Here is a 22635-nt window from a genome sequence, read left to right on the forward strand (position 1 = left end):
AGCTCTTTCTAAATGTGTAAACCCCAAAATGAGTGAACTCCTATCTAAGTAATGCTTCTGTAAGATAGCAGAGTAAACCCTTTTTTTCTTGAAGAAAAGTTGCTTCCTAATAAAATTGTTAATGCTTTAATTTCTTATTTATGCTTTGGTCTCTACAGAAACATTTAGTTTTTATGAGTTCCAATGGAAAATTATTGAATGAGAGGAAAAATCAGGAACTTAATCAACAGGAAATAAAAATTATAACCTTGGGACTCCTGGTTGGATTAGTTGGTGGTTAAGCGCCCAAGTTGCAACTGGTCTCAGCTCAGGTCTTGATCTCAGGGTTGCAAATTCAAGCCTCATGCTGGGCTTGCATTGCACAAGGAGCCTACTTTTATTTTTTTTTTTTTTCAGTGTTCCAAGATTCATTATTTATGCACCACACCCAGTTTTTTAGGAACCTACTTTAAAAAAATACTCTTCTGGAAAATACTCAGTTTTGACAATAATTGGAGAAGTGAATCAAAAAACAATAAAGTAATTTATACATATAAATACAATTTATAACATATACAATTTATACATATAAAGCTTCTAAATAATCTACAAAGTTCATGACTACTGCAACTGCAGGGGAAAAGGACATTGACAGGATTATTATAAATTGGTATAACGCTTTTGAGAGCAATAAGCCTATTTGTGTCCCAAGACTAAAAATAATATCTAAAATTGGTAGTTATTCAGGTAAGTCATTTTAAGAAGAAAAATTTATGTGTAGGAAATTCTATATGGGTCCATTAACTATAACTATGAAAAAGTAAGAGAATATTGACAATAAGAATCTTAGTTTTATTTGTTCCTAGTTCAGTGACTTGGGCATTTATATAATCCTTATTTGTACAGACAAATGTCAGTCATCTTCCCTGAATACTAAGGATGGGATTTAAATCTACTTCATGGGAATATTGTGCACACTAAATAAAATCTGAAAACCAAATTATTTTGTTCAATGCCTGGCACATAGAGAGTATCATACATTTAGTTTTTTAACAATATAGAATACTGACATATATTTTATATCTGCCTCTACTGTTTATTGCTTTGTGTATGTCTAAAATATTTGTTGAAAGAACATGTAAACTTGAAGTATTGATATTCAAGATAAATAGCAAACATTAAGTAAAATAATAACATTGCAAAACTTATATACCCGTTATTTATGGTGTATAACTATACATATAGAAAAATACTGAAAGAGAACGTGAGTGTTTGAAACTTCAGGGTTGGAGTAGTGAGATAATTTACTTATATCTTTTAAATAAGCTTACGTAAGTTTAATATGTGTGTGCTCTTTAGAATGATAGTGGATATATTTCTTTCTTCAGATCAAAGCAAGAGGAAGAATCTCTCAATCAGGAACCCATGTGTTGTCCATTGAACAAGGAGACAGTAAGTACTTCCAGGGTTTCCAGGTTTTTTTTTTTTTTCTCTCATATACTCAATCCCAAACATTACAGCAAGATGGAGTTATTTTTACATCTTATATTTTACATGTACATTTTATGGAGATGATGGTCACCAACCTTCTTCCATCAACCAAAGATGAGGAAGCTAATATAAAAAGATAGCATACTAGATTCGTTTTAGTCCACTTAGTATTCTTTCTTAATTTTATAGCATTTCTATATTTTAAATTTTCTTCCTAAAGTAAAATATATTCATTTTATTATTAAATGTTTTAAAACACATAAAATAATTTGAAAGTGCAGAAAATCACCAAAGAAAAATCTTACTGTGTAGTTCTTTGCACTCGTTTCCTATTGTTGCTATATTAGATTGCTACCCACTTTCTGGCTTAAAACCACACAAATTTATCAGCTTATGTCTTCGGTCAGACGTCTCCCTAGGCTAATATCAGACTGTCGGTAGTACTGCATGCCTTCTGGAGCTCTAAGGAATTAAATATCTTGTTCCTTGCCTAAGGACCTCCTGCTTTCCTCGGTTTCTGTCTTCAATGCCAGGACTACATCATCTTCAAACTCTCTCTTGCTTTTCTGCCCCCTCTTTAAAGGTCTGTGTGATGACATTGGGCTCACTTGGATAACCCAGGATAATCTTCGCATCTCAAGGTCCTTAACTTATTCACGTTTGCCAAGTCCCTTTTGCTAATAACGTGACACATAAATGTTTTTTAGATTATGCTGTCTTTTGGAGACATTAGTCTACATATCCAAACTGCACTCTGGCACCAAAGAGTCACATCCATATACAAAATCCATTCACCCCATTCCAACAACCGTAAAAGACTCAATCTTTGATAGCATTCACTCAAGTCCAAAAATCTCATGTAAGTTTCATCAGCTCAAAAGGCCCAAATATCATCATCTCAATTAGATACTGGTGGGGCCTTGGGTATAATCTTCCTAGGATGACAAAGAAATTTTGAAAGGGGCTGGAAAAATAACATTAGGTTTCAAGATACTGCTTTTTCTGCATCTTACCAGTATCTGCACGGTATTTTCATTTATGCTTGGTTCAAAACCTTTTCAGGAGTGTCGGGGTGGCTCAGTGGTTTAAGCCTCTGCTTTCAGCTCGGGTCTTGATCCCAGGGTCTTGGAATGGAGGCCCATATCGGGCTCTCTGCTCAGCAGGGAGCCTGCTTCCCCCTCTTTCTGCCTGCCTCTCTGCTTACTTGTGATCTCTCTCTCTCTCTCTCTCTGTCAAATAAATAAATAAAACCTTTAAAAAAAAACATTTTTTTTTTCAAATTTCCCTTTGGATATCTACTTTGGACTACAGAGGATTCATAAAATAAATATGTTATTTAGTTTCTAAATATTGAGATTTTTCAGAATTTTTCTTATTGATTTCTAATTTAATGCCATTATGACCATTTATTTTAAATTTACTGAGACATGGGGAGCCTGGGTTGCTCAGTCAGTTAAGTTTCTGATGCTTGATTTCAGCTCAAATCATGATCTCGTGGTCATGAGATCAAGCCTCAAGTCAGCTCTGTGTTCAGTGCGAAGTCTGCTTGAGATTCTCTTCCCCAATTCCCCTGTTCAGGCATGCTCTAAACAAACAAACAAACAAACAAATAAATACCATCTTTTAAAAGTTAAAAAAAATAAATTTACTGAGACACATTTTATGGCTCCACATATGATCTCCCTTGGTAAATGTTAGCATTTCTATTCTTTTGCTCATAAGAGGAGTGTTTTTTAAATGTCATTTGAGTTAAGTTGGTTCACAGCATTTCTATATCTTAGATCATGCTTTCCTTCTGGATTTTCTTGAATCATCTACATCTCTTGATGAAAGAAGAATTAACTTTTCAAAAAGGGTCTGTTACAAAAAGATGAGTACATTTGGTCTATTTATTCGTTATATGTCCCCAGTCTAAATCTCATAAATAGCTTCCCCTTTTTCTATTCATTTGAATAATGACAAGGTATCATTTTACTAAAACAAAATAAAAATAAAATAAAATAAATTTTTTGACAGAGCATATGTAGAGAGATTAAACAGCTCATTTAGCCAAAATGGGTCAGAATATCCAGGAAAAATGAAGAAGACATGTTACAAAGAGTAAAAAGTGTTTTGTCTTTTGTCTTTGAAACCCCATTTTTTCTATTAGTCCTTGGCACACACTGGGTACACACTAAATATTTTTAAACTAATTCGTTAATGAAGGATAGAATATCTCTTTTTTTTATATATATATATAAATATATATATTTATGTGCACCATGATGCACATGCACGTCTTCTCTTACTTTAGTGTGCTCCAAATGTAAGTAAGTTAAATAATTAGGGAGCCTCCTCTTCCTAAAGTTGAGAACTCTTCCCTCTTCCTAAACAATATATATATAAATATATATATATTTTTTTATATATCTCTTTTTTAATAATTTGTGATAGCTAAACTTTATTTGAGGTTTATATATTTGAACTATCCTGGATGAAAACTGAATTTGAAGATAATATATTTTCCTGCTTTCATATAGCTCACTATTAAGACTTTTGGATAAGTACATTAATAAAACATGGTCCAAGATGGTCAAGATGTTATGCTTGTTTTGTGTTCTTTGTATGGTTTTAGTATTATCATTTCAAATTATTTTATTGAAGTATAATTAACACAATGTTATATTAGTTTCAGGTGTACAATATATTGATTTGAAAATTCTATGCATTACTCAGTGTTCACCATGAAAAATATAGTCACCATCTATCACCATACAACGTTATTACAGTATTATTGACTGTATTCCCTAGCCGTTACTATTCAGCCAAATGAAAAAAGCATGAGATCATGCCATTTGCGACAACACGGGTGGACCTGGAGGGTATTACACTAAATGACATAAGTCAGAAGTTTCAAATTTATTTTGACCCTGTGGTTTCTGCGTATATTCACCACAAGCTGTCCTCAAATTTTCTATTGATAGAGGACAGCTACAATTTTCAAAGCATTTAATGCTACAAAGAATTTAGGACATTTATGAGAAAATTAAGTGGATATGTCCTATAAGCACTATATATGCACACAGAAAGAAACCCCCAAGATAAATACAGGGACCTCTGTGATAAAAATTAGAGACACAGCTGGTTTTGTATGGGATTATTTGTACTTGAATCTCTACAGTATTGAGAACGGCCTGAAGGTAGACCCTGGGCTGCATTCTTTGAATTATCCTCATGTCTATGACAGGAATTGTGTTGATTTGGATCATAAATAGAGATAATTAAAGATGTCTAGATGTTCTATTCTCTTGACTTCTTTCTTAAGAGATTTTTTTTTAAACTTTAAAACAAAAATGTGCATTAAATGTTTTTCTCTACTTAAGCAAAGGAAATGAACAATTTATCTTACATCCTTAAGGAAAACTGTCATTGGTTTAGCATGTCAGTGTACATGCACCATGATGCACATGCACGTCTTCTCTTACTTTAGTGTGCTCCAAATGTAAGTAAGTTAAATAATTAGCCTCCTCTTCCTAAAGTTGAGAACTCTTCCCTCTTCCTAATCAATTATCTTGGACTTTCTTTATTCTCCAGGGAAAGGGGTATTTTCCTTCTCGTTTCGAGTGGACTCAGACATCGCTCCTGCTGCCCAGTTGCTGCTTTATGCCATTTTACCCAATGGAGAAATTATTGCCGATACTGAGAAACTCGAGATTGAAAACTGTTTTGCCAATAAGGTGGGTCTTTTGTGCAAGCAGTTCTTTTATTCGTCTCCCCTTTTGAAGTACGGAAAGAAGGAAATTGTGTCTGTTTTTAAAACTGCTGCACAGTGTTCCTAAAACATCCTCTGATGGCCTTCAAAGACCCACAGTGATGCCATACCCTGCCTGAGAGGGCTAGTGAAGACATCCAAAGCAGGTGGTCATAAACACGATGTTGTAAAAACTTCTTGTTTTATCTTGAAATTCATGTGGAATCCAAAGTCTGTTCTGTTATAAAGCTTAATTTTGCAGTGTTTTGTGCCCTAAATTTTCAATTAAAAATGATGCTTCCCAAGGATGTGTCATTTTACCCCACCATACCCCCCAATACATGTCCATGTACTATCACAGAAACGAGTAACTCACTGTGAGTTAAATTCTGATAATACAGAACAGAGATGTATGTATGTGCCCCATGTTGAGAAAAATAGCCTGGGCTCTCTAATAAGGACCACAGCAGAAAAATCAAACATATTTTCAAATGGGATCTTGTATTTCCAAAGAATACACAGTTGTAGTAAGAAGCCTACTGAAATATAAATAAGATTTATCCCAAGAGAATTTCATACTGTAACTATAACATTAGCAATCAGATGATATTCACGGACTTTACATATCTTTTTAAAAATATTCTTAGATGAACACCAGGATGGCTCAGTGAGTTAAGGCTCTGCCTTCAGCTCAGGTCATGGTCTCAGGGTCCTGGGACCAAGGCCCACATCAGGCTCTCTGCTCATCAGGGAGCCTGCTTCCCTGTCTCTCTCTGCCTGCCTCTCTCCCTACTTATGATTTCTCTCTCTATCAAATAAATAAATAAATCCTTTAAAAAAAAAAAAAAAGCTAAGAAATATATATACCTAGAAAGACTCTTTAACATGAGTTTTTGGAGTGCTCGCTTCGGCAGCACATATACTAAAAACATGAGTTTTTGGAGATTGAAGCTATGCATTTATAGCAAGTGAACATTTCTGCAAGGAAAACTGTATTAGAGTATCTTTTTTAAATATTTAATGATCCTATAAATAATGATCAAAAAAATACACAATGGATGTTGATTTAATTTTTAATTACATCTTAGTAAAGAGTGCTATTAAATCTGGACAGGTGTCCAAGAGCATAGTTTCTGTTCTGTTTGAATGTTCTGTGAACCTGGGAGAGATTCCTATCTTGAACTTCCACACCCTTCCTGCTAATCATGGGCAGTTTGTTAAAACCTTTTCCATTCAAAATTCATATCCCTCTTTCTTACTTTAAAAATAACAGATTTAGTATACATGTTAAATACAAGGTAAGAGTTTGAATTGCCTGTCTGCCTTAACTGGATATAATTATTTATTAAAGATAACATTGATTAATATGAGTCAGTGAAGACTCTCAAAGTATGTCTTAAAATTCTCTTTTGTTCTCATATCAATAAAACATTTTACACTTTCTAGCACAGCCACTTATTTATTAACAATATTTTCAGTTGATTATAATCCCCAATAACTCAAGTGTTCAATTGAAATGAGCACTCACAACATTTTAATAAACTAAAATTTTCTAATAAAAACAAACATGCTTAAAACAGAATTCTTCATAAGCAGTGTTTTCATAATTTATTAAACTCTAGAGTTGAATATTTCTTCATGTTTTTGAAGATTTATTTATGTATTTTGAGAGAGAAAGAGAGAGGCATGAGTGAAGGGAGGGTAGAGGGAGAGAATCTTCAAGCCAACTCCCTGCTGAGCACAGGGGTCACTCTCATGACCTGTGAAATCATGATCTGAGCCGAAACCAAGTATCAGAGGCTTAACCGACTGAGCCAACCAGGAGCCCCTAAAAATGAATATTCTTTCATTTTGAGGGTATATGCTTCATATAGGTCTCATGATACATGAATCCAACTGTTACATTAATTCACAGAACACACAGCAGGATTATCATAATTAAATTCAGCAATCCAAATCAAATATTATTTAACTAAACATACGGACATTTCATTCCAATCCAAATCAACTTGCAGATCAAGAACCTAGGAAGTTAACTGATGCTACTACAGTATCTAAATTCTAAATGATTTTATTTTATATTTTGAATATAAAATAAAGCTCAGATTCTACTCAAAATATGTTTACACAAACATCAGGAACTGGTAGATTCACTTATCAGTAAGTTTCTACTGGCCAAAGCAGAATCAAATGTCTGAAGAAATTTGGCACAATTTTCCGTTATTTTGTAGTTCTTGTTCTTTATTCATGGTTCTTTGAATTTTCTCAACCAGTTACCGCTCGGGATGTATATTAGATGTTCCGTTTTTTTAATGAACCAATAAATCCCCAATCCCAACAAGAAATACGGCACCCTTTTAGAATGTCATGACTAAAATGGCCACCGGGAGGAAACTTCAGGTGGCTGGTCTCAGAGGCAGAGCATGACTCTTCACACCACCACGCAAACTACACACATTCACCACAAAAGCACAGCACAGAGATAGGTCAACTACAGCAAGGTATGTAACTTCGTTAGCATGCATGTTCTTATTCCCCTTCAGGTTTCTGTTTCAATGTGACCAAAACCAATTTACATTTCACCAGATATACAAGGAGCAGGAAACCTGAGTTTCCACATCTCCAGTTTATTCCAGAGGTAGTTAACCAGTATTGCCAAGGTGTAACTACCTCTTAAGCCTGGCCTAAAATGGATGAAGAGAAGCCAAGTGTAGAAAGAACTAGTCCTAGCCTGGAGTAGAAGAGAATATTTGAGGTTGCAATACTTAGAAAATTTGCTGCCATAATCATATCCTCTTTACAGGTGAATTTGAACTTCTCCTCAGCCCGGAGCCTGCCAGCCTCACACAACAATCTGGAGGTCACGGCCAGTCCTCACTCCCTCTGTGCCCTCCGTGCGGTAGACAAGAGTGTTCTGCTGATGAAGCCTGAAGCTGAGCTCTCCCCTCAGTCGGTGAGTCCCCTTTCAGTCTCTCATGTCAGAAAATGCACATGTGAGAGGACCAGTTTGAGAAAATGGAGGTTGTGACTGAGAGGATATGCTCTTCTGAGTGTCAGGCACAGTGTACTAAGCTTTGTATGAGATGAAATTAAACTCATTTCCACAGAAGACGTTGCACAGACTGCTTCACGTGTCTCACCTTGCTTCATTCTCTGTTATAATACATTCTCAGTGAGGGAGCAACATGGCTCCCCTCCACATTCCCTGCTGAGCGCAGTACCTCATGTATAAAAGATGCTCAACAGGGGCACCTGGGTGGCTCTGTGGGTTAGCTGCTACCTTCGTCTCAGGTCATGGGCTGAGGGTTCTGGGATCGAGTCCCACATCGGGCTTTCTGCTCAGCAGGAAACCTGCTTCCCCCCCTCTCTCTTCCTGCCTCTCTGCCTACTTGTGATTTCTCTCTGTCAAACAAACAAACAAACAAATAAATAAATAAATATCTTAAAAGATTTTCAATACATTGTCTGTGAGTGAATACATGAAGAATAATTCTTTAAGGTAGGTAATATTACCTTAATTTTAAGAATGAAGAAAACATAAGAAGGATAGATCAAGCCCCTACAGAAAGAGCAGGCCAAAAATATAACTGAAGGGTGGAATTGGAATCAAATTTCGCATTCAATGCCACCTTTAATGCACCACATTTCAAGATAGTCTGTGAAATTCCCGATTCTAAGCTTTCCTTAAAATCCAGGCCCTCACTCACTGGTTTGAAGTACGGTCAAAAAAAGTTCTCATTCAAACTTGTCTTTTAGAGATGCCTCTTCTACCAAAGCACTTTCCAAAAGGCCCTGTAGTTTACTTTCATTGTCCCTTTATTCATTTAACAAATGTTCACTGAATCTTGACTAGACACTGGAGCGTGCTCTGGGAACAGGAGTTCTATTGGCGAATAATCAGATGTGGTTCTTTGACCATCTTGGACTTACAGTCTTGTGAAGTATTAAAAAATAAACAAAGAAGTGACAGAAACATATAAACATGGAATAGTTCCAAATTTTCCTACATATAATGAAAAGAACAAGAAATGTTGACATAAAGAAAAAAGGAGTTGGACATTTTTTGAAATAGTGATTAGGAGTGTCTTCTTAGATGGTTGGGGAATGTAGGGGTAGGGGCAGGCATGTCAAAGAATGAGAGCAGCAGGGCGCTTGGGTGGCTCAGTGGGTTAAAGCCTCCACTTTCAGCTCAGGTCATGAGCCCAGGGCCCTGGGATGGAGCCCTGCATAGGGCTTCCTGCTCAGCAGGAGGCTTGCTTCTCTTCCTCTCTCTCTCTCTGCCTGCCTGTCTGCCTACTTGCGATCTTTGTCTGTCAAAGAAATAAATAAGAATGAGACCAGCGTCCCCGAAGGTCTTGGGATCAGGCTAAGACCGGAGTGCTCCAAAAGGAAAAGGTAATGACTTAATAGGTAGTGGGGTGGAAAAAGGATGGTAGAGGCCATAAGCAAAATGGATAGTATGGAAAATTGTGACTAGCACAGAATTTGGAGCTGACAGTAAATGCTATGGTAAATCTGAAGAGTTTGTTTGTTTGTTTTAAAGATTTTATTTATTTATTTAAGAGAGAGAGAGAGAGCACTCACAAGCAAGGGAGAAGAGGCAGAGGGAGAAGCAGACTCCCCACTGAGCAGGGAACCCAATGTGGGACTCAATCCAGGGGCCCCGGGATCATGACCTGAGCCCAGGGCAGATACTTAACCAACTAAGCCACCCAGGAGCCCCAAAGCTCAAGTGTTTTAAACAGCAGAGTGACCATTCAGATTCATCTGTTAAGGAGCTGCTGTTTGCTGCTGAGAGGATAAGAGCAAGAATGAAAGGTAGAAATGGTTAGTAGATTATTGTAGTAGCATAGATAAGAGACAAATGCAGCCAGATGAGGAGGTCTGCACGGAGGCCAGCATTTGCTTAATGGCTCAGGTGCCATGTGACAGAGCAGGTGACCCCACACTAGGCTTTGAGCAAAAACTGAACTGCAGTTGATTTCCAGTGTGCCTGTGCCCCTAGTTTTCCCTCAAGCTAAAGCTGGTCCTAACACAGTAGACTAAAACAAACAAACAAAACACTTGGTAAGAGTTAAAAACAACTTGATCATTTTATAAAGTGGAAAAAGGAACGAGGGGCGCCTGGGTGGCTCAGTGGGTTAAGCCTCAGCCTTTGGCTCAGGTCATGATCTCAGGGTCCTGGGATCGAGCCCCACATTGGGCTCTCTGCTCAGCGGAGAGCATGCGTTCCCCCTCCCCACCCCACACCCCACCTGCCTCTCTGCTTACTTGTGATCTCTGTTAAATAAATAAATAAAATCTTTAAAAAAAAAAGGAATGAATCAAGAATTTACAGTAATTATTTCTGAGTGATGGAATTATGAGTGGCTTTTGTTCTCTCATCACACTTCTCTGTACTGTTCACATTTTCTGCTTCCTTTCTTTCATAAGATTTATTTACTTATCTACAAGAGAAAGAGGGCACATGCAAGTAAGGGAGGAGGACAGAGGGGAAGGGAGAATCTCAAGCAGACCCATGACCCTGAGATGATCATGACCTGAGCCACCCAGGAGCCCACTGGTTTCCTTTTTTAAAGAGTACATTTGGGCTGGGACACTTAAGTTTTATTCTTACTCAACCAAAATGGGCTCTGAGATTTGGATCAATTGATTTGATTTCTGTGTGTATTAATTTCTCTTGTACAACAGGAGGATTAGGATCCTCCCATGATTATGATCTTCCCATGATTGTGTTCCTTTTAATCATGTTGGCATGGGAGTATTATAGAAACACCATGGTCTTTTAAATCCCAGATTGAACATTATCACACTCAAAATAGAATTAAGAAACAAAACAAGAGTTTTTCCCTTTGTTCTCTTGATTTTCCAGGTCTATAATTTGCTACCAGTAAAGATTGGCCTTAGCCCTGGATATGGAAATCCCCTGAATGAAGATAGCGAGCCGTGTATCAATGCAGAGGACATCATTCACGATGGAATCATGTACACACCAAGGCGGATGATGGATGATGATGACATTTACAGTATTTTTGAGGTAATTCATCTTCCCAAATATATAACCAAAACTGAGTTTTAAGTCTTTGTTAAAATGGAGAACAAGCGGACTTCTAAGCTCTAGAATCTGATCCTGTGTCCCATAAAACAAAGCAAAGATGAACAGAGAAATACTGAACCCTCAGAGGCATGGAGGACTTTATAGACATGTAAATGTTCAATCACCAATTTATCTGGCTCTTTAAAGAACAAGAGGTATATCTTTAGGGCCCACAACCTTAACCAAGTTGATCCTAAAGCTATTTATCACTGTCCTAACCCCTCTCAGCCTCTGCCAGAGATTCTAGTAAGTGAGAATAACCTAATATTTTCCGTCGTGCCTCTGACACCCTTGGGAAGGGGAGTGAGTACATTATGGACAGCCATTTTAGCAGCCTTTGGCACAATAAATACATATTGAATGAATAAATGACTGAAAATGAAAAATCTGATACTTTCATCATCTTCAGGGCAGCAGAATTTCAGGAAAAATTCTGGAAAGCAGCCTTTCAGGAAGAAAAGATTTACAAAACTTGGGTAATCGTGCTAGCTTTACGGGTCTGTTAGATAAAATGCTTGTCTTTGAGATTAACTGTAACGAGGCAGTGTTATGCAAGGAGAGTATATCCAGCTTGTGAGATTAAATCTTTTCACCACCAAGAGGACTAACAACTCTCTTTAAACTTTGAGGAAAACATGTCATTCTTCTGCAGCCAGGCAGACAGCAATTTGAAATCTCCCTGTTCTGGAGCCTTCAGAACCATCACTCCGTCGGTGGCAGGGATAGAAAGAGGACTTTTTAGGTCTACTAGTTGATTGTTTCATCTTTAAACACATATTTCTGACATCTTTCTCCCTATTCCATGTGGCTGCCACCACAGATAGCTGTGCCTCCGTGTCCCACAATTTGCCGGTACTCTGAGCTAAGACAGCAAGCAGTATTTGCCTGTGACTAGTATTGAAGGGAAAGATGGTCAGGACCAGGTGGACTGTAGGAGTCAGGCTATCCTGTAGGTATCTGCCTACATTATATTTGTTTTGGGGGGAGAAAAGAAAGAGAAGATAAACATCCAAGCATAAAATATTTAGCTTCTCAGCTTACAGCACACAAAATTCAGAAATAGGAATCAGAAGACATGAGTTCTGATCCCAACTTCTCTTTGCTAACTGGATGCACTCAACTTTACGTGACTCTGTTTTCCTATTTGTAAGATATCTCCGTTCCTGATTGTGGGGAATTTTCCTGAGGATGAGCTCTGTGCATAATAATAACGTGTTTTATCACTAGTGTGATAGTGTAGGGAAGGAAAAATTCTTCCTCTACCCTCCTTCAGGGTCTTCCTGCTGAACTAAGAATTACATTTACATGTGACAGATTAACTGGAGATTTAAAAAACAAAACAAAACAAAACAAAAATAGGTTCATTATGTTCTCATGAAGGTCCAATAATGAAACCGAGTCCTAAGGAAATGAGGAAGTGCCCAGTTCTTATACTTTTTAGGCAAAGACGCAATACATTTGTGAGAAATTGGCAGGATAAGGAAAACAGAGCTTTAGGATTCAAAGTGGAATTTGGCTTGAGGTCACAGATTAGAAAACAAAAAGAACAGGGCTTGTTTCTAAGACTTTCTTGGCTTTAAAGTTTCTGTCTCTGGTGATAAGGATTTTTTTCTCATTCTTAGTAAAGGGAATGTATCTCTCACGTGGGAGATGTGTTTTCTACTGTGAGAGGGCCAGAGAAGGACAGAGAAATGTCCTTGTACCCGTGTCTCCCAAATAACTTCAACTCAAAATAATCAAATGCCATGTGGGATATATTGGCGCACACTGCCCTTGGTCCCTACGGTCCAAATGTAAGACAACATTCCACTCTCAAGACTGGTTTCCCAGTACGCTTTCATAATTCATTTTTGTCCAGTCTGCAGGATTAAATATTTTTACCAACTCAAAAATCCGCAAGCCGCATTTTTGTCAGCTGCTTTCGCTGTACCCAGGACCGCCTATGGGCTATGCTGGAGGTAATGGTGAGATTTACTTGCCTGCTATGATAATGGGCGGGGAAATGATGTTTTTCTGCATATAAACATTGTGACTCTGGAGCAACTTCTTGGTAAGTTTTCTCCAAATAACATGCCTCCCCCCCAAAATGGGATTTTTTAGAGCAATTATTGTTTCTCTCTCTCTCTCTGAAATCAAAATTGAATGTCTTTTGTCTCAGCCTTCAATAATCTTGCTATTTCAAATCCTTCTTATCCAGGGTGGTTTCAACACCTACATTGGTCAGGGTAAGACAGACTGTACTGCAATAAAACAAACCTCCACATCTCAGTGACTAAGCATTGACAGTTCTATTTTCTGCTCACACAAAACTGCTTTTTGAGTCTAGTGGCTGTCCGGAGCAGCTCCTTACCAATCAGTGAGTCTGGGATACCCATTCTGGTTTCACCTATGACTCTATCTCCGATGTGACATTTAAGGTCATTACCATGGGAAAGGAAATGGTTTCCACACTACCTTTTTTGGCCAGCTGTGGAAGTGGCATATATCACTTCTTCCCTGACAGCAACGGAGGCTGAAAAATGCAAAGGATCCTACGGATATTTATTGTCTGTGTCATATTCTTTCATAAAAATCAAAGAGGTTTTCATGTATTGGACAAAATAGAATAATCCAACTTTCAGCAGAAATACTGTTAGGGTACGGAGTCGACCACCCCTCAATTAGACAGAGAACACTCTCAATAATGCAAGTCACACAACGAGGTTTATTTCCAGCTACCTGGGGTCCAAGTATCGGCCCGGCGCAGCAGGTTTCAACAAGGACCCCAAGCACTCAAAGCCAAGGGTTTATATAACATTTTCAAGGCACTTCTTCATGGCTACATACATATCATGCACCCCACTTTGACAGTTTAACTTTGTTTAACCTTTTGCCACCCTGGCTCAGAAGAAATTCAACTTTATTTACATTTCCTTCTGCCTCAGGCTCCCTCAGTTTTATGGTGTGACCTTAGGCCTTGAGGAACTGAGCCACTTGTCTCCAGAAACTGGGACTTTGAAGAGATAGCCCTTTTTGTTGTAAATAACCAGGACATTTGCAAACCAAGGGAGATTCCTGTCTTGCAGGATTGTGATCTCTCCAAGTTAACTATTTGTTTTTCTTTAACATTTGGTCCCTGTGGCACCACCACCTAACCACCCTAGTGGTGTATGATTAAGTTATTTTTCCAGGTTTTAGCTACTTTCTCTGATCTCAAGTTACGTGCGCAGTGCGGGCTGGTTAGGGACACTCAGTAAACTGGCTTCCCCTCCTTCAGGATGGCCATTGTTATGCTAACCCACTCTTACAGTGCAAGGTGCCAGCTTTTGATTTGCCAAGGTGGCTGTACTTCTGTCAGGGCTAGACTCGAGGTAGGTACAGCCTTGTTTTTCTTGGCCTTCACACCTGGAGCTGTTTTCTGGGACTTGTTTTTAAGTCCCCTGGGGGAGGGGAGCAGGGAGAGTAAAATAGGTCCTTACAATACCACTTGTGGGTTTCAAGTATATCTGGAAATGAGGAAAAGTTGAAAAGATTCTGAGTATGCTTTTCGGTTGCTGTCAGGCCTAGGGAAATTTCTCACTGCATGTTTGGCTATCGACTAATCCTACTTCTTAATGAGAAATGTGCTGGTATATGGTGTTTCTTAAAAATAAACACATGGGGCACCTGGGTGTCTCAGTAGGTTAAGCCTCTGCCTTCTGTTCAGGTCATGATCTCAGGGTCCGGGGATCAAGCCCTGCAACTGGCTCTCTGCTCAGTGGGGAGCCGGCTTCCTCCTCTCTCTCTCTCTCTCTCTCTGTCTGCCTCTCTGCCTACATGCGATCTCTGTCAAATAAATAAAATCTTTAAAAATTTTGTTTTTAAAAACCACATACTTTAATACAGTAGAAATACTTTAATACAGTGGGAATTATTTACCTAAAAAGACAAAAAATAAAGTTCTAGTTGACAACAGGGAAATAACTAAGAATATTTCCTCAACGGAAAGAAAATTCTGTGTACAAAAAAAAAGAAAAAAACAAAAAGAAAGAAAAGAAAAAGAAAATTCTGTGTACAGAAAAAAGAGCACTGTGCTAAGAGCAAAGGGACATGTTCTCGTCATATTCCTACGTGGTAGGACATATGAAGCTTTGAAAATGATATTATTTTATATATATGTAATATATATATATATATATATATCACATTTCTGTTTATATATTTATACCTGTGATCTCTATCTTCTGATCTCTAGAGTATCACCTTTTTTTAAAAATCAAGCTAACTCCTACCTTAACAGATCTAATTTTTTTGTCCTAATCTTCATGTGTTTCATTATATACATCTATTATTACTCAACAGAGCCCCAAAATAGACATCTTACTCCATTTTCCCTGCAGAGCATCCCTTCTGACCTCTGCGTGTGTGTTCATGGAGCCATTTCCATCAAATACCTCCTCCATTCTCCTCTGTTTCTCATCCTTCAGTGATCATCTAAAAGTCTACTTCAATGAAATTTTCTCTGGCCAACCTGAAGTTCATTTTCTGTCCTTTATTGAGTCTCTGCTGTCTGTAATACATACTTCAGTGTATCTTAGAGTTTCTGTCTGTATCTCAACCACTGTAAAATAAAAAAGCATTTCTGAACTCCTCTTGCTGGAGCTATTATTCATTCTTCTTGTTTGATTCTCACTGCAAATGGAGAGCACGTGATCATCCTTTCGGTATCAAAGCAGTATTTGATGTATTAAATCACTCTTTCTTCTTCCCTTTGTCCATTGAATAATCAGCTTCTAGAGAGCTACATTTGCTTTCATGTCCAGAAAAAAATAAATTTACCTCCAGACTCTTTGAAGAAGCAATAGGATTCACTCTCCTGGAAGACAAATAGATAAATGAACAAAGTCAAAGCTAGTAGATTAAGCTGTTCCAATAATAAACATTCCCTGAGCAAGTGACCTCATTTTACTTGAGAAACTAGGCAACTGTAAGAAATTCATGATAAAAATGGGGTTTACATGGGGGCCCTTGTATTGTCCTGCCACAGTACTTCCTCTAGCACGTGGTATTGGAGTACCAGCTTTTGCAACGCTCCCTAGAGAAAACTCTCCCGTTGTGGAAGTGAAAGAGACAGTCCGGAAGTATTTCCCTGAGACCTGGATCTGGGACTTGGTGCCACTCAGGTAAGTAGTGTGTTGCCCAGAATTTCGTTGAGGAAAAGATGTGGCTCACCCTCTGTGATTCTGGTATTCCTGAGCCTTGCAGTTCTGTTCCACTTCTTCCTGGTAAACTTTTAGGTTCATAGTTCATAGTTCATAAGTCTCTTAGCTCAACCATGCAATATTTTTTTTTTTTCTAATTTGGTCCCGAGATATCTAAAATCATGATAAGTAGGAAATTACCCTGTCTCTAAAAGGAAAGGAAAACCTTTCAGAGACTTCGCTAGGAGTGCCAAACCTAGTTATCAGGTTTACCGTTAACCATACTGGGTTACTAGGTTAGCGCACTATCAGCTAGTGTCCGTGCCAAAAAATAAAAGAAAATTGCTTCCCAAGGCTTCCTCTTATTCCCTTCTCTAGTTTATCAGGTAGAAGTGAGTTGGCCGTGAAGGTCCCTGACACCATCACAGAGTGGAAAGCCAGCGCACTCTGCTTGTCTGGAACCACAGGGCTGGGCCTCTCCCCCGTCATCTCTCTTCAAGTGTTCCAGCCCTTCTTCCTGGAACTCACTCTCCCCTACTCTGTGGTGCGAGGAGAAGCCTTTACGCTGAAAGTCACTGTGTTCAACTATTTGGCCCATTGCATTCGGGTAAGGACACTTCTCTGGAGGAGAGCAAAAGTGGAAGGGAGACACCGAGTCACCATTTAATATCCAGGTCTCCTAGGTAATGTGCCAGCAAATCATAGCTGAAGAATGGTGTAACCTCATTTGGGAATGGGATAGTTGCTAAGAGCAAAGCTCACTGGCTGACCCAAGGTGGTACGGTTATATTCATTTGGGACGTTATATTTTCTGTGTATTCCTAAATTCAGACCTCATTTCTACCTGATTTTATTTTTTCCCCTGCTCTGACTAAAGCAAACATCTCTTCATTGTGCTAGCACAATCCTAAATCCTGGGGATTATCTCAGTTCTTGTCAGTTTTTTAGCTCCCTATTGGCAACATCTAAACTACAAAGTGCTGGACAGGATTTACCTTGTTTGAACAATTTCTCAAAGCCTCTCCATTAGTTCCCATTGTCCCTTGAAGCTCCTTGCCCCTGTAATTATTCCTCTACCTGTGTTCTTTTTCAAACTTGTGCATGGTTATGGGGATAGGTCAGTGTGCAGCTGGAAGCCTTCCCTGACAAGTCAGCCAACTTAGTGAAAAAGAATGAAGACACTCCCTGTATCTGTGGAAATAAGCAGGAAACCATGTCCTGGGCTGTGACCCCAAAGTCACTGGGTAAGTGGTAAATCTGTTGACAGATCCTACTTCTTATGTTGTAATGATTTGCTTTCTACACTCTGAACCAGGTACATGTCTTTTTCTCCTCCTTCAACAGTGATGCCTTGAAAGAAAAAAAGTATATATTTATATATTTATATGTGTGTGTGTGTGTGTGTGTGTGTGTGTGTGTGTATACATGGTGCAATATATGAAGTACAGGAGAAACTTGAAAAGACAAACCATGCAATATAGAATCACTGTTTAACTCCATAAGAATCTTATTCCCCAGGAAAGGTGAATTTCACAGCTACTGTGGAAGCCCTGCAGTCTCAGGAGTTGTGCGGCAAGGAGGTGCCAAGAGTTCCAGAACTTCAACAGAAGGATACCGTAATCAAGCCCTTATTAGTTGAGGTATGCCGGTAAACTTTCTCTGTGTCTCAAAGGCCTTATTATATTATATAACATTATCTAATATGTCTGTTATGGTAACATTTCACTCCCAAAAATATAGATGTATCTACAACTCACTTTCTTACTAATGTTTTCTCCTCTACTTTAAAGTGAATGATTTTTTTCCTATACACTCAGTATGACCTTCTTTTTCACTTTTTTCCCCCCAATATAAAGCCCGAAGGAATAGAAAAGGAAGAAACTTTCAACACACTCCTCTGTGCATCAGGTAAATGTCAAAAAGAGACAAAATTCTCATGTTAAGCCACTTGCCAAAGTGTATAGTTTTAGAATGCTCTTCGGGGTATGTTTTCCTCTGGGGGAAAAAAATTAGTGTACTCTCCTGTATGAAAATCTAAGGATATTTGATTCAGAAGTCTTTTCCTGGTGAAGACTTAAAGAAGCTAAAAGACTTACCTAGGAGCTCCTGGCTGATAATGAGAACCAAAGTTGATGAGCATAGAACAGGATTCTTTCCAATACCCCGGTGTTTTTCAAACTTCTTTTTAAATAATTCTCAAAGTATTAAAATATCTACATGTAAAATAGCTAATAAATAGTAATATTTATTACTCAACTAATAGTTTAAAGGTACTCAAGGTTAATTTACTTGTGTCAGTTATTTGAAGAAGAACTTTAGGTCACTAACATATATAGAAAACCAATATTTTACTAATACCATTAATATAATCATATAAAAATTACCTTTAAAATATTCAACTCTGCACCATCTAGAATCATCTTGAGGACAATGCTCAGTGTTCAAATCTCTCCTCTCTAGAAGCATCCTTTTATAATCTCATTTAGTTACAGAACTTAAATAACAACTTTGTAGTGGAGATCACAAAATAAACAACTTGGGTCCACACCGATTTCCTCACTCAAACTTGTGCATTCAGTTGCCCACTAATCATCTCCACTTACAGGCCTATAGACAAATAGACATCTCAAAACTAGCATGTTCAAAATTGTTCTTCTGCTGGTCTCCACAAACCCACACCTCCTTCGATTTTCTCCATCTCAGAGGATGGAAATTCCATTATTCTACCTGCTTGAAATAAAACTTTCGAGTCATCCCTTAGTATGTTCTTTCTCTTACTCTCCACACCCAATCTACTTTCAAATCTAGTTGGTTCCGCCTTCACATTATATCCAGAATCTTCCCACTACTCTAGCCTTTTCTCTCTTGGATCATCTCAATAACCTCCTACCTGGTTGCCTGGTCATCTTTCCTTACATCCCTACAGCAAAAGGGATCATTTAAAGCATGTTTCAGATCATGTGCCTCTTCTGTCCAAACCCTCCAAGAGTTTCCCATGTCCCTGAAAGTTAAAGGTTATGTCTCCAACGTCCCCTCCAAATCCTTGATATCACCATGACTTCAGATCCTATTACTCTCTCCCTCACTCACCCTCCTCTGGCCACATGGGACTCCTAGTCTGGTCTTGTAACAGAGCTAGCATGCTCTCATCTCTGGATTCTTTTCGCTTTTTGTTCCTTTTTTCTGGAAGCCTCTTTCCCCAAATATATATAAATCTTACACCTTGACATACTTAAAGTCTCCAGTCACCTATGATTTTGTTTTATCAAAGAGGGGAACCCTCTTCCCTTATCCTACACTTTCTGATTTGCGCTGTCTTACTAGCTCACCCATATAAACACTTCACTTTAATTTTCCCTGGAGAACTTACTAGCATCTATTATACTAAATATATATATGGTATGTTATTATTCCCATTAATATGAAAACTCTGGGACGTCAGGGAATTTTTTTGAGAATCATTTTATCATTGCACTTAAAACAGAACCCGTCACATAGCACACAATTAACACATTTAGACATGAATGTTATTTTCAAAAAACGCTAATAATAAATATTAACATAAACAATGAAGGGAAAGAAATAAGTATAACATAAGGTATATGCTTGTAAGGAAATCTGTAAAAATTTAGCGCAAACATAATATGAATTTCACTGCAAGACGAATCACAACTTTAGGAGAAACTCAGATTGCATCGAAGAAATTATAAAATGATCAAATTATAAAGTTATCAACCTGTCATGACAGGTTGAAATTTGATCCAAAGAGGAAAAATTTCTCATTTTTTTCCTTCCCTTATATATATATTTGTCTTCTTTCCTCAGAAACTGGTGTATCTGAAAAGTTGTCACTGAAAGTTCCTTCAGATGTGGTTGAAGGATCTGCCAGAGCAACATACTCAGTTTTGGGTAAGTCTCCCAGCCCAAGGCAAGCCACTGTCCATCTCACTCTAGTGAGATGCATGCACACTCTAGTGCATGCAGCCTCACCATCCACGGTTAATGAAGACTTTTGCTGTGCTAGATGGAAAGAAAGAGCACTAAGCTGAAAATTGCATTGTATATTAGTCAGGAAGGGAGTTAAATAGATGTTGTGCTACTTTTTATACCTTGACATACTCAAAAGAGTAAAAAGTGTCATCTCTCTGTGCCCTTATCTTCAGAGACTGACTAGGTGGTGAGGCTTCTTAATAGATTTGAAAACATTTGGTTTTTACCAGACATGTGGTTCATCAGAAAAGATATGCCCAGCCATTGTTTTTCCATCGTGGAATCATCAACTATTTTTCCTACTTTCTCTGTCCTTTCTGTTTCTTGTTTTTCTTCACCTCTTTTATGGTTTCTTGTTCTACTCTCCATACATGATTTGACCTCTTGTTTAGCTAGTAATCTATCTTCTTATCCCAGCAGAAACCAGCTCTAGTTCCTCTGTATTTTTTTTTTTAAAGGTTTATTTGTTGAGTGCTGTGAAGTGTATAAACCTGGCAATTCACAGACCTGTACCCCTGGGGATAAAAATATATGTTTATAAAAAATTTAAAAATTAAAAAAAAAAAAGGTTTATCTCTTTATCTGAGAGAGAGGCCCCACAGAAAGGAGTGGAGGAACAGAGGCAGAGGAAGAGAATCCTTAAGACTCTTCCCTGAGCACAGAGCCCAGGCAGGGCTCAATCCCACCACCCATGAGATAGATCATGACCTAAGCAGAAACTAAGAGTTGGACACTTAACTGACTGAGCCACCAGGCACACCTCCTCTGATTTTTTTCATGTCTTTCATTCCCCAGGTGACATATTAGGCTCTGCAATGCAAAATCTTCAGAATCTTCTCCGGATGCCGTATGGTTGTGGAGAGCAAAATATGGTCCTTTTTGTCCCTAACATCTATGTTCTGAACTATCTAAATGAGACCCGACAGCTGACAGAGACTATCAAGTCCAAAGCCATCAGTTACCTCATCAGTGGTGAGCAATAATCCCAAAAGGAGAAATCTTAGTTGATTTCCTAAATATCTCTCTCAGTGAACTCAAAATAGCATCCCTTTGGTTAAGATCTAATAATCACTGTTGCTGTGACAACCAATAAAATGTCCCACTCTATTACCAGGAAATTCAATGGCATATCAAGCCTTAGAGACATCTTAACAAAATAGTAGTTTTCCTGTGATTCCCAACCAAGTTTTGAAGAAAAACTTTGAAGATTAATTCTCCAACACCTCTGCTATTTCATAAATCTACGAAAACTTCCTCTTTAGGGTATCAAAGGCAGTTGAATTATAAGCATAGTGATGGTTCATACAGCACCTTTGGGGATCGTGATGGCAGAAGTCAAGGAAACACTTGGTAAGATCATTATTTTCATATGCTTGCTATAGATCCATTCTATTCTCATATTCTAGAAATAATTATTCTCTGATACCTGGAGTTCTTTCATGGAAATGTGTTATCCTTTAAAAATCCATATGTCTGTCATCACTACTATGTGACATGTATCATTTCATGTATGAACGCATGCCAGCTGTGATAGCACAGTAAATAGCAGTAAAATAGGTGAAAAGCATCAATTTGGAGGAAACCAATAAAATTGAGATTTAAAAAAGGAATTCAGATACTTGTTAAACAAGCAAGAATATTTAGTGTACAAGTGTCATTTCCCTTACCAATTCTCCCCAACAATTTCCTCCCGTGGATGGCAAAGACCAATGTCTGAATGCATTTGCCCAAAGTGGGCTTTAAATGTGAGATGGTCCTCATGTCTGTCTCTCCTGTACTGGACAGGCTCACTGCATTTGTGCTCAAGTCCTTTGCTCAAGCCCAGTCACACATTTTTGTGGAGATGTCACACATCACGAGTGCCCTCACCTGGATCTCACAGAGACAAAAAGAAAATGGTTGTTTCCAACGCTCCGGATCACTTCTAAACAACGCCATTAAGGTGGTGCTGTTCATTTTGTTCTGGTCCCTGAAAACAGTGACATTTAGGGGCAAAGACACTCCTGTTGATTCCCCATGTCCTGGTGACATATCTTTAAGGAAGGATGGTACTCTCTAAAGCTTCAGAAATGTGACAATAAAATAGTCGTTTTTTACTGAATTATAAAATAGGGTGCCAAAAAACCCCAATATATTACTAAAAATGAGGGGAAATAATTTGAGGCAGATTCGAGAATTTGAGGGTAGAG

General features: G+C 38.1%; 1 protein-coding gene across 2 annotated transcripts in view; it reads left to right on the forward strand.

Moving 5' to 3' along the window:
• The window catches only part of LOC131839079 (pregnancy zone protein-like), a 43882-nt gene that overhangs the window by 14962 nt on the left and 6285 nt on the right, over positions 1–22635 (forward strand). The window contains exons 13-26 of one of the 2 annotated variants that reach the window (XM_059186178.1): positions 1368–1431; positions 5044–5186; positions 8004–8153; positions 11073–11237; positions 13156–13261; positions 16303–16438; positions 16835–17063; positions 17574–17700; positions 17975–18096; positions 18313–18364; positions 20282–20365; positions 21242–21418; positions 21709–21796; positions 22232–22388. In XM_059186178.1, coding sequence (XP_059042161.1) covers positions 1368–1431; positions 5044–5186; positions 8004–8153; positions 11073–11237; positions 13156–13261; positions 16303–16438; positions 16835–17063; positions 17574–17700; positions 17975–18096; positions 18313–18364; positions 20282–20365; positions 21242–21418; positions 21709–21796; positions 22232–22388 — 1800 coding nt within the window. The remainder of the gene's footprint in view (positions 1–1367; positions 1432–5043; positions 5187–8003; positions 8154–11072; positions 11238–13155; positions 13262–16302; positions 16439–16834; positions 17064–17573; positions 17701–17974; positions 18097–18312; positions 18365–20281; positions 20366–21241; positions 21419–21708; positions 21797–22231; positions 22389–22635) is intronic. The other variant, XM_059186179.1, reaches the window with a different exon arrangement.

The sequence above is a fragment of the Mustela lutreola genome, chromosome 8 (assembly GCF_030435805.1).
Source record: "Mustela lutreola isolate mMusLut2 chromosome 8, mMusLut2.pri, whole genome shotgun sequence".
Classification (NCBI taxonomy): domain Eukaryota; kingdom Metazoa; phylum Chordata; class Mammalia; order Carnivora; family Mustelidae; genus Mustela; species Mustela lutreola.